The 13090-nt window shown below is 37.1% G+C and overlaps 1 protein-coding gene and 1 long non-coding RNA gene across 2 annotated transcripts; both read left to right on the plus strand.

Annotated features, from left to right (window-relative positions):
- The first annotated feature begins 3681 nt into the window (after nt 1–3681).
- Nucleotides 3682–5408, plus strand: LOC140228965 (uncharacterized). Its single transcript, XR_011901258.1, has 3 exons — nt 3682–3741; nt 4490–4534; nt 5323–5408. It is a non-coding gene; the product is annotated as an uncharacterized lncRNA (long non-coding RNA).
- A 557-nt stretch (nt 5409–5965) lies between these two features.
- LOC140228910 (neuronal acetylcholine receptor subunit beta-4-like) lies at nt 5966–9874 on the plus strand. Its single transcript, XM_072309179.1, has 4 exons — nt 5966–5985; nt 6207–6940; nt 7292–7374; nt 9743–9874. Exons 1-4 carry the CDS (start codon nt 5966–5968, stop codon nt 9872–9874), a joined length of 969 nt encoding a protein of 322 aa, XP_072165280.1.
- The last annotated feature ends 3216 nt before the right edge of the window (nt 9875–13090 follow it).

Consider the following 13090-nt stretch of genomic DNA (forward strand, 5'->3'; position numbering starts at 1 on the left):
AATCAGCCACCGTTGTCGAGTTGAAGGCCTGGCAACTCGCCACACTCGCGCTTACATCTTCGTCGATTTGAGAAGGGTGACCGCCTCTGCCGCCGTGGGTAGCGTGGTAACAACTTTGGTAGTTCAACACAATGGTGTGCTACAAGTCCATGCGTTTGTCTGTCGATATGCGATCGGTTGGGATTCTTCTCTTCTCTCTGCTGCTTCCATTCACTCATGCTATTAACGGTAAGTTATCAGACCTATACTAACTGCACATTGACTCGGATGAGAATCTATATAACCATACTGTACGTCCTATTTCAAGTTTAGTGCGTGTTTTAAGTGCCTATATATAATATAACAGTTGTATACAAAAGTACCGAAGAAATGTCCGTTGCTCAGATCACAATCACGATAGCTGCACTGCGTCGTTTGTCTCACTTTGTGTCGTATAATTTGTATTTCATCTCCTTATATTTTGATTATGATAGCTGTATATATGGGAAAAGCCTCAAACGAACTTTGTTAGAGGACTCACTTCTGTTCTGAAATAATAATCGAGCCTTCCTTTTCACGCACTTTATGACGTGGTCCTGGTCGCTCAAGACAGGCTTTGGACTTCTTCGCAACCTTGATGTGGACAAAAGAAAAAAAAAATTCTTTGCTATGATTTTCTATCGACTCTGAGTTTTGCAGTATCCTCTTTTGCATCACTTTCTTCAATTTATTGCGCAACTTATTAAAATCCTTTTCTAATAGTTGGATTTCGTGTTCTTTGAGATACCTAAATACTAAAGGTCATCTTTCTTGAAACAAAATAATTTTCTTGTCCCTGCTTTAGCTTGCATCTTTGTGCTTTATAATACGTCTTTGACACTTCTGTAACTGAGTGCAAAATTTACATCTGCACTTGGAATTGAGAGATTAATATAATATCAAATCAATCAGCTACCGTAATTGGATTCAACGAATGCAGGATGACAGGTGAAACTGTCAGTGACAGTTTGAGGAAAATATACGCTGTTCGTTCAAAAATTCATGATTTTTTAAAAGTTTTGGTAGTTCCATAATATGCCGTCTTGTTTTAATAAGAATGTATGTTAAAGTCCCTGTTTTTCCCTGTTCAACTTTTTGTAGCATCGTGCATACAGATCTTACATTATACAAATGCATAGGGAGGATGACTCGTGAAACTAACTTGCACGTTCAGAACTTTGTGCGATTTCCTCGAACTATAACTCAGTGTTAAACCTTTCTGCATGTCTATATACAAATAATTTTGAAACCCAAATATATATATATATATATATATATATATATATATATGATATCATACATATATGATATCATATATATATGATATCATTATATATGATATCATGCGAAGTAGAAGGTTGAATTAAAGATTGAAATAGTCTTTGCTTGCATTAGAACAGATTCCAAACTTAACAGGTCGACCACTATTATGTTTTATATATTTGCAATATTCTATGTATGTCATGTATTTCATTTAATTTTGTTATATTTGATGTAATTTTTCATCGAGAAATATGAAAATAAATTGAAATTGAAAATTGAAATTAGAACTTCTCTCCCTGATGTTTGCGTATAATGATTGTGCCATGACTTTTTCCGAACTTGCCTGTGAATATCTTTATTATGATGTTACGAAATTAGTGTAAAAAAATAGCGCCAGTCGTTAATTGTCTATTACCATCCGCTTTGACTATGCAACCGTTGGGACACCAAATTTCGTATTCCTTTGTTAATCAAAAAAAAAAAAAAAAAAAAGAATGGCCCTATGCGCTTTAATTAGCAATCTGTGTCAGCTGAGTCTAATTGAAGTCTAATTTCACTTGGTGATGAGGCGGAAAAAAGCACCCAGACTAACAAACAATGTAAATATGCTGATAATGAAGCGGCCTGTGCAGGCAGTGATAACACTGATACAATTATAGTCCGAGCAATGTTTTTTTTTTCCCCTTCGGGAAGGCTAATATTGACTCACAAACTAAGTGCTTTATTAAACGAATTATGTGTTATTCTTTTCCCAACTAAGATGACACTACCATAGGCAGATAGGTAAACGCATCAGAATTTATGTCGACAATTTGAAGGTACGTAATCCTGTGATATGACATAATATAGCGCTTTTTACAGACTCGTCGTATATTCATACGACGTATGGTTGTACGACATAATGATATGAGTCCATTCAGACGCAACGCCCTGTTATCCGATAACCATGGGAGCATTCCCGGGAGGCGAGCATTCAGACCTCAGTTGAACTTTCATGGGAAGCTCATGATGTACGAGTTTCTCCGTTGCTCATTACGAACTTTGTCATGTTTATGCTGGGCTCATCTATAGTATAGAATTAATTCACAAAACCCTTTGATTATAATATCACTTTGCGGCCAAATGAATATCTAAATACGTGCCATATATTTTATAATACGTTTTGCTGTTCCTCAGATTAGTTGGATACGCCCTGAACAAACAAACAAAAAACAAACACCCTTCAACTGTATCTAAATACATGCCATCAGTTTTTTTTTTTGATAAGTTTTTACTATTCTTCAGATCAGTTCGATACGTCTTCAGACGTATCCAACTGATACTTGGATACGTCCTGAACAATTAAGACACCCTTCAAATCCAATGGCCTGCCAATAGCATCATTTGCAGCTTAAGAACTTATCTGATTAACAAAAGACTTTGAAGGGGAAAACACCTTCCATTGCCATTTATTAATCATATTCGTTATTAGCATAAATATTCATATATTAGATTTCCTGATGAGGGAACTAATGAATATATCAATATGTCTAAAACAATCTGACATTGTAGATGAGTTGTCACATTGCAATACACAAGTTATAAAAATCTCGCTTTATGACTTTCATTATCTGTCAAGTAGTACACATCTACTTTAGATGTGACTGAATTTAGGGTGGCTTTTTTTTTTTAGGGGGGGGGGGTTACGTATATTGCCAGTGTATTCCATCAAATATTTATCTCTCTGTAAAATGATGAAGCAGGTCCTAATCACATGATTGGTTCAGAGCGTACACGTGACCATGCACTTATTTTGCCTCATTCTGCTTGTGACAGGTCATAAAGGAATTATGATAACCGATCATTAGCAATGTATGGTATAGGCCTGCGCAAGCGGGCATTGTACATATTTCCTCGCGAAACTGGTTGGCGAGCAGCGGAATTTTGCAAGGATCCGCTTCATGGTTTTATAAAGCAAATAATGCACATCATTTTTGTTCGGACATTAGTGTAATTATCCACACTCGGTACATTGAAACAGCAAAACGCCCTCGGCTATCGCCCGAGGGCCCCGTTGCTAGAAACTTTGCGTTTAAACGCAACTTGCAACTGATTGTCACTGGCCAATCAAAATCACTGTTGCATGCATGTCTTCTTAATAGGCAGACCCTGAGCCAATCAGAATGGTTGTTTCAAAATTAGCAATTATTTGCAATTGATTGCAACTTTCTTGCAACGGGGCCCAGGTGTGTTAGACTATTCCAAAGGCACCTTGTGCGGGTAATTAACTCATGCCATCACTGATGTGTATATTCTTTATATATCATTGCGGTTTATACAATAGGTCTGAATTACTCGAGCCAAAGTCGGCTGATACACGACTTAATAAATGACGGATATGACGTCAAAGTAACCCCAAGTGTGATTGGACAACCGGTGAAACTTCGCGTTAGCTTTTTCCCGTTCTCCATTCTCGACTTGGTAAGAAGCAAATTCATTGATATACTGCAGAGCCTGTTCAAAGGGTTTAATCAATCATCAATAAAAATAAATGTAATAATCAGACATTTTTATTGTTATTTCAAGCTATATCATTCTGACACTGTTGATATTTTCAATTTCATTCTAATTATCATCATTATCATCATTATATTCAACATCTACGTCAAAATATACACGAAGATTGCACAACAGTTGTTTGTAGAATTTAGATTACCTGATTTTAATTTCAAGGGATATTCACAGATGTAATCGTCCTATTTCCCTTTTTCATTCTCTGTATATGACAATTATTATTTGCCCTTTAATTGTGAAGATAGACGACAACTTAATTTGAGAACTATCACTTTTAGATGTTTTTTCCACAGATATGTTTCCCTTTTAGATATGTTTTAATGAAAAATGGCCTAAACGGGATTAGTGAGCAGATATCTTATTAAGCTGGAAAGATTACCTTGATGATGATGAGTGCAGTGAAAACTGATGTAAAGAAAATATGAATGTATGTATACCATTTTCCCTCCTGAATGCTTAAAGAGACTGCTTTGGGGATGTTTTGCTTGGCAGTGACAGCTTCAAGGGGACCTTTGTAGAAGATATGAACATCAATGTCGATCATTATCAATAAAATTACTTTATACGTTCTATTTCAATTCATGAATCTCTTATCCTGGCTTGAAAAATGATGTAGATGTGTATTTTCTTAATGTTATTTTGTTCTAACGTCCAGGATGAAAGAAATCAAGTTCTCCATGGGTCCTCTTGGCTTAGAGTGGTGAGTAAATAATTGTGATTTTTTTTTAATTTGTTTATTATTTCAAGTAATATTTCCTTAACTATATTACACTCTCTAATCTCGTTTTTATACTGTCCCATTTGCATAAGGTACATTGTGATGAACGAAGCATGCCAAGACAAATGATAGATCAGTCTCCATGAACCCCAAAATCCATCAGTCAACCTGGTAGGCTTCACACTTTGTCGCACCAATTTCAAGGCATACATTTTACAGGATGTTTGCTTGTGTGCTATAGTAATGAAAAGACATCCAAGTCACTGTCCTTGTGTAAATTTAAGAATTTGAGAAATTAGAGCAATAATATCGAGCATAAATGTGTCGGTTTTCACATATCAAGGACTCTACGGTTGAATATGAAACCATACCCGGGCTGCCATCTGTAAGCTATTAAAGAGAAGCCTGCTTCTTACACTTAATTGTACATTTCACACAGTCGCGTGTCTCAGTCTGCAGAGAAACATTTAATTTCAAGCAAATATTTCGGACAACAACGCTAACGGTCGCTGTTAATGTGTGATCCCTGATTGGTAAAATGCTCTGGAATCAAAGAACACAACATGTAATTTACTCTAAAGAAAAGTACGGAAGTGTCACTGTATAGAATATAATCATACGAAAAAATTAAAGATGAACTAATACTCCCCGGCTATATTCCGCGTGACACATGAACAACTGATTCACTTCTGCACAATTACTGGTTGATAGTCATGTTTTTTGTTGTGTGTTTGTTTGTTTATTTCATTGTTTGTTTGTCTGTTTTGAAGAGCTGGAATGATTCTCGTCTTATCTGGGATCCGGCGGCATACGGCAACATCAGTCGGGTACATGTCCCAATGGAATCCGTATGGACCCCACCGATACTGATTTACAACTCGTAAGTATTGCTGAATTCAAACCATATATAATTCTTAACAGCGTTTGGCAATCGATATTGAAGAAATGTTTAACTTAGTCATTACATGTATAGTAATGGTCAAATCTAGGCTTTTGTTGTTTTTGTTTGCGTGATGCTGTCGTCAGTGTTCCTTCTTGAATATAGGGTGAATGGTCATACACTTCACAGACTACACTGTTTTACTTTTTGTTTCCTTTGGTATAAAGAGTCCATCATGATATAATTACAGCAAGTAGTCTTGACCCCTATAGTTTGATGACCCGAGGATACACTTCCGTTATACGCGACAACGGGATTTTCTTTATATACCGTATACAGTTTGACTTGTTAAGGACCATGAAGCATGACTGTAATTCCTTTACGTTACACATCACTTCTCTTGGAATCTTACGAGGGTATTTCTGAAGAGTGAAGGAGTGTGGACCTGGTTGCACATTGGTAGGATAGATTATCTCAGGCAGGGTACACAGTTGTGGGTTTGAATATGGATGCTTTATGAGTCAGATGATAGGATGGTAGAGTTGGACAGCATGTAGGTGATCTCTGTGCTGTTGAACACCCCTCATGATCTTTATTTTCTATTATTAAGATTTATATATGGTTATAAAACTGATGATCTTGATGAATATGTATTCTCCTTCAATTCACCGTATAAAAACCAATATGCAATTTTCCATCAAGTGGCTTGTGAGAAATATATCACGCTAAATCACATTTATACATCGCACTCTACAACTGCTCTATATCTTTCAGAATTGCTTCGCATTCGGCCGTGAATCCACTCCTTTCGGACGCTTCGGAGGTCGCAATATACCAAAATGGCTCCGCTAAAATCCAAACGACCCTTCTTCACTCAACCATTTGTGATATAAATCTTAAGGAGTTCCCTTTTGACTCGCATGAGTGCAACCTGAGTTTCGTCTCACAGGGTTTACCAAACGACATCTTCGAGTTTGAGCCAGGGCATTCCTTTTCCATGAAGGGTAACAACAATCCGCAATGGCTCCTGTCGGCTCTTGCTCTGGGTACGTTCGAAGAAACCGAGCCAGTGTACAACGAAACCTTCTCCTTTCTGAACGTCAGATTCACACTGACAAGACTGCCTGATTTCTACCTCCGTATGATCGGCGTGCCCATACAGCAGCTAAACACACTAGCTCTGATGGCTTTCTTCATCCCGCTAAAGAGTGGCGAGCGAGTATCATCATGCCTGTCCCTCGTCCTCGGACAGACGGTCTTTCAAATCATCATTGCAGACATCCTACCGAGGACGTCCAGGGCTGACCGGGAACCGATCCTCATCAATTTTGTCCTGCTGTCTTTCCTGAACTTAGTTTGCATCACAGTAGCGTCGACTCTCACAGTGAACCTTAGTTTTCAACCGTGGCGAATTAGAAATCGGACAGCCAGATATGTGGTCTTCCACATCCTTGGCGCGGTTACTTTCATGAAGTCACCAAAGAATTCATGTAAAAATAAAAAGATAGGTAAATTTTGATATTCGTGTACTTCCAAATGAGCATGAAAAAAAAAATATCAGAATCTGCAAAACATTGAAAAGAGATATTCTCCTTTACCACAAACGGGAATGCTAGGGAAAATATTAGTTGTTTCCAAAAGTAAACACTTTTTTAGGCCTGATTTCTAATAATCATAGACTTCACGGCATGCATTATTTTTGTAATGTATCATTACAAAGACCGTGCTGTATGAATGATGCTTCTAATTTGTAAAACAAACACTACGTTACACACATTATTGTTAGGAGGCTTGTTATTATTTGGTTTTGCTATTTTGTGTAAACATTCTTGTTATACTCCTTATATCTTGGACAACAGGAACTTCAGTAACGGAAATGAGCCCAGAAGAAAACAGCAATATCGTCTCAGCAGACACAGAAAGTCCATCATCATCTACGATGGTTTGTGTTCATTATTATTTTTATCATTATCTTTTCGGTTATTGTTGTTTTTATTATCATAAGCAAAAATATCAATGCCAATGGGCCGAATGCATAAAATAAGCAATTGCTTGTAAGCAATTGCTTCAAGCAAAAGCACTAGCTCGTGTAGCAAAAGGTTTAGCCCAAGCAATTGCTTAAAACCATATGCATAACCTTTTGTTTGTGCCAACACCTTCTGCTTGTCCCGCACAAGCAATTGCTTGCGTTTTCAACAAAAGGGACGTTACGCCTGTGCGAACACAGGAACAAAGGAGTGTGGCAGCATTATTTGAAAGGGCATGTGTGTGCGGAAACATTTCCTGACATAGCAGAAGAGCTATGAAATGTTAATGACACTCATAAATGCACACACAGACGCACACACACAACTATACACACACATGTATTACTGGCTGATTCCCATCACTGCTTACAGTAGCCCGGATCTTCCAGATCGCACGTGGAGCGGGTCTCTTTGCTCGCCACCGAAGTCAGACGTCTTACCTGTTTTTCATTACATTTTGCGTGCTAACCAATAGACATTCCCGTTGTTGAAATGAAAAAGTTTCTTACTCTACTTATGAGTAATTCCTTGTAAATTTCTACCACTCCTTCACAAGTGTGGTCTTTCTTTCATGAATACGAAAATGATACTTAAAAGGGAACGTCCCAGCGAAGCAAAAGCTCAAGCTCATTTTACAGAGCTTGGAAAATCGTAAGCAATTGCTAGCAAGAACTAGCAAAAGGTATGTTTTATGCATACGTTTTTAAGCAAATGCTTGGCCTCTAAGTAATTGCTTGCGAGCAGCAAGCAATTGCTTGTGCTTGCTAGCAAAAGCTTCTGCTCGCAAGCAATATTGCTCGTTTTTATGCATACGGATTCGAGTAAAAGTCTAGCACAAGCAATTGCTAGCGTTTATGCATTCGGCCCATGGATAATGTTTGGTAACCAGTTTTCAGTATTAGTCCTTATCGTTTTCTTTAAAAAAAAAAGAATATATATATTGGTGTAATTATCGCTCTCATTTTCATTTTCCAGCCTACAAAGTAGCGTCTCATCGGGCCGAATGCATAAAACAAGCATTATTGCTTGTAAGCAATTGCTTCAAGCAAAAGCACAAGCTCGTCTAGCAAAAGGTCTAGCTCAAGCAATTGCTCAAATCCATATGCATAACCTTTTGCTAGTGCCTATACCTTTTGCTTGTCCCGCACAAGCAATTGCTTGCGTTTTCAACAAAAGGGACGTCACGCCTGTGCGAACACAAGAACAAAGGCGAGTGTGGCAGCATGTATTTGAAAGGGCATGTGTGTGCAGAAACATTTCCTGACATAGCAGAAGAGCTATGAAATGACACTCATAGATGCACACACAGACACACACAGACGCACACACACGTGTTACTGGCTGATTCCCATCACTGCTTTACAGTACCCCGGATCTGCCAGATCGCACGTGGAGAGGCGTCTTGCTCTCCACCGAAGTCAGATACCCTACCTGTTTTTCATCACATTTTGCGTGCTAACCACTGGACATTCCCGTTGTTGAAATGAAAAAATTTCTTACTCTACTTATGAGTAATTTCTTGGAGATTTATACCTCTCCTTCACAAATGTGGTCTTTCTTCCATGAATATGAAAATGATACTTAGAAAAGGGAACGTCCCAGATAAGCAAAAGCTCAAGCTCATTTTACAGAGCTTGGAAAATCGTAAGCAATTGCTAGCAAGAACTAGCAAAAGGTATGTTTTATGCATACGTTTTTTAAGCAGATGCTTGGTCTCTAAGCAATATTATTGCTTGCGGGCAGCAAGCAAATGCTTGTGTTTGTTAGGAAAAGCTTCTGCTCACAAATATTGCTTGTTTTTATGCATACGGATTCGAGTAAAAGGCTAGCACAAGCAATTGCTAGCGTTTATGCATCCGGCCCTCTGGAATAGGTAATGTTTGTTTATCAGAATATGAATGAATGGAATGAAGAACAACATTCAAGCAATTCAAATTACAGCCTTTCCCGTGAATTGGCGCAATAAGGTTGTACAAAAACTAAGCTTATGTTCATTTCAAGTTCAGACAGAAAGTAATGTTAGAAAATTATTGAAGATCTAACCATGGTCTACTATAGTTGCTTTGTTATTATTGGTGGTGGGTTGCCGCTTTGTTTCGGGGGGGGGGGGAGGATTCAACATCTCAGTATTCTTCCATCATACTGTAAAATGAAAGTAAGTTCATACAGAAAGGCATTTTCTTCGATTCGAATTCCTACTGAACACCGCCAGATGATGTTTATCTAAATCTTTCCACATCATTCAGAGCTAACAAGCTTCAACTCATGTGTTTCCACATACAGATGACGGACATGGAGTTCCTGGCTGCTTGCCTCGATCGCCTCTATTTCGTCTTCGCTGTGATCACTTTCTTTTCGATCAACGTCGGAGCCTTTGACATTGTCCGGAACAGTATTCAGTTAATGGTCAGATAGAATGGCAGTGGTTGAACATTGGTGGCGCTTCACTCGCAGACCCCTGTGCCCACAGTTTGACAGTGCATTATGGATATCAATATGCAAGATCTCGATTATTCTTATCATTTCATGATTACACCGTGTAGTATGAGTTTGTTTCTTTACCATGAACTTTTCTGGGATATAGGTACCTACCAGTTTTTCTGCTGACCAGCACTGAAAAAAAGGAAGAAATGTCTGCCACCTACTCAAGAAAAGATGGTTTGAAGTGTAGATAATACTCCAGACCAATGGGAGAATGTTAGTTCCCGTTCAAATTAACCTCAGTTGAAAACATATCACAGTGAAAGCGGAGAATGGGCTAATACAGATAGATCGACAGAGAGAACGACATATTAAATGGTTGCTGGACGCTGGTTCCTCATTGTACAGCCTCGCGGATGTGGGAAGGTGCGGATAAGTCCGCTTCTCTTTGGAACACTTAATCTGTATGAAATTTCCTATTGATAAATCTCTTTCATTTTGTGATTGAATTGAAATCAATTGCTGAGGGGTCCCTATAGACACGTTAAACTGTATATACCTGCATGATAAAAAAAACCCTTATAATACCCACTTTTATCATATGCCTGAATGTGTCTTGTATAATCCCATCCCCTATGTGTCCCTCTCAGCAATTCCTTAATTATTTCAATTGAATAACAAAAGACACACACACACACACACACACACACTTGATAAGATAGAAAGCGTGCTTCTCTTTAATGTTGTATGCAGGAATTCAGCATGAGAAGTCCTCGTTTGCATACCCTCTCGACTATCACATCTTCGATATAGAAGTGAGATAAACATCTGTGATTGTTCGATCTAGCGCTATATCCTTCAGTAACATTCCTATCATAATGCTCATAATGGCATTATAATTATACGATAATGTAACTACATGATCGAATCAGGACGTCTTTGTGTACGTACAGGTTTCATTGTGTGCGTATCGGCATTGCGGCATTTATCACCATTTGTTTGTTTGGACTGATTTTTCTCTTCTTATGATGATTTCCATTCCATCATCAGCTGATCATCTAAGAGTTTTCTAAATTCACCCGAGATAATCTTCATAATATGCTGACCCGATGATTGCAGTTGCATAAAAATGCACCTCTTCAAGTACACCTTGTCCAGCCATTAAGACATGCAAGTGGTGGCCAGACATCCATTTCTGGTGGTCCCGGACCATCGCGCCATCGCTGATGTCGGGCCTTGATATGCATGTTATCAAAGTCTTAAAGCCTTATTCATTGAAACATCAATAACAGGGGCGGATCCAGGATTTCCATAAAGAGGGGGCGCCTTTACAAAATTGATTTTGAGAAAAAAAAAACTGAATAATATAAAGATGACAAATGCAAATACTGTTTGATGTCACGTGTACTATGGTAACAGTTTGTTATTCCGAAGGTTTGTTAAAGGAGAACTCGGGATGATTTTCAGACCTGAACATTTTGACAGCAATTATTATTGGTTATATTTGGTATAGTTTGAGAATTTACAGTAAGTGGAATGAGGAATATGAATATTTCAAAATTTATAACAGATTACAATGAACAAGATGGTGACAAGACATGATGATTTATAAATATTTTAGTCTATATGCTATCACCCTTGTTCAGCGTGATTTGTTTTGGGGTTTTTCTGTGCATTGGTTTCTCTGCTGAAGGATTACAATGAATTCAACAAATCTGTGTAAATCTTGTCATGTGTATTTTGTCATATTTTGATTATTATTATTAATGAAAATACAGTTCTTCGGAATCACCCTTGAAAAGCTAGTCATAACCTTTGTCGATTCCTCCATTTTTTTTTTAATACGCTTTTACTTAAAGCCTTTTTGTACATTTTCATAATCATATCTATATTACATTATGCTTTGATGTACAATCCAATGATGTGATTTTTATCAGACTTGTAGAAAATAGATTAGATTGAAAAATTAGATTGATTTGTCTACATATTTTCAGAACATTGCATTTAGATAAATCATATCAAAGATATCATATGAAACAAATCTTACACTCTGTCCAGTTTCAATGTAATTGTTTCATTTATCAATGTATTTTCTTATCTAATTTGCTGTTTAGAATTAGATAGCTGTAATGTAAGGTAGGTCCAGTTATTGCAATATCTCAAGGTAAGATGAAACTTTTGTTGTGGTATACAACGTATTGTTGTCCTTTGTTATTTTTCGTCATGAGACCGTATATTTCATGTCAGCAAAGAAATACAATTTCCCGGTCAATTTCAAAGTCTTGCCAATCAAATCCGTATAATGGTAATTCAAATTCAATGATACCATGCGTTTCTTATCTCTTGGCCATTCAATTTAACACAAAGAGCAATCAATTTGTTTCATGTACACACGTATAATAAACACGTTCACACACCGTCATAACACATGGAGGACACGATATCATATCGGAAGAGAGCACCGTGGAAGAAGAGAGAGGACATAAGAGAGGAGAAAGAGCTGAGGAATAGAAGGTCTGTCATGATAGTTCAGGGCAGGTGAAAACAGAAATGTTATCACACACAACGTTATATCTTGAAAGCAAATATTGTCTAAACTTATGTAAGGCATTTTTTTTTCTCAACTGTCATCCAAACTATTCCAAAGTTTAAGGCCAATATAGAAAAATGTATTTTGTTTACAACCAGAGAAGATGAAATCCATCAGATCGTCGCATGTGGTAACCATAGCACATAGCTATTTTGGTGAAATAAATTATGAAATACTTTAGGAGATTGATGATTGTCATAATTAAACATAAGTTTAAATGCATACAAATCTTTCATTTTTAAAATTTTATGATATGTTAAAAATCTAAAACATCTTTATATGATTGGGGATAAACTTTAACGATTTCGAGACTCTTTTTAATAAAAGTTTATCTAATAGTGTCTGATAAGTATTTCCTTAAACTAACATTCCATAATTCAAATATGGCAGCATTAATCTTGATTATAGTATCACCATTGTAGATGAAAGAAAACAGTATTTCAGTCTATTAATTACACCTATGTTTATTACACGGAGTAATTTTACAAATGTTGTTGTTACTGTTTTTTATCAAAATATTGAGATCAGCATGAAAATAAAAAATAAAAAAGGGTTAGAATCATCTGCAGACAAAATAAATGGAAGTTTGTCCGACGACATGTGAAAGTCATTGATATCAA

Source organism: Diadema setosum, chromosome 5 (assembly GCF_964275005.1).
Source record: "Diadema setosum chromosome 5, eeDiaSeto1, whole genome shotgun sequence".
In the NCBI taxonomy this organism is placed as follows: Eukaryota; Metazoa; Echinodermata; class Echinoidea; order Diadematoida; family Diadematidae; genus Diadema; species Diadema setosum.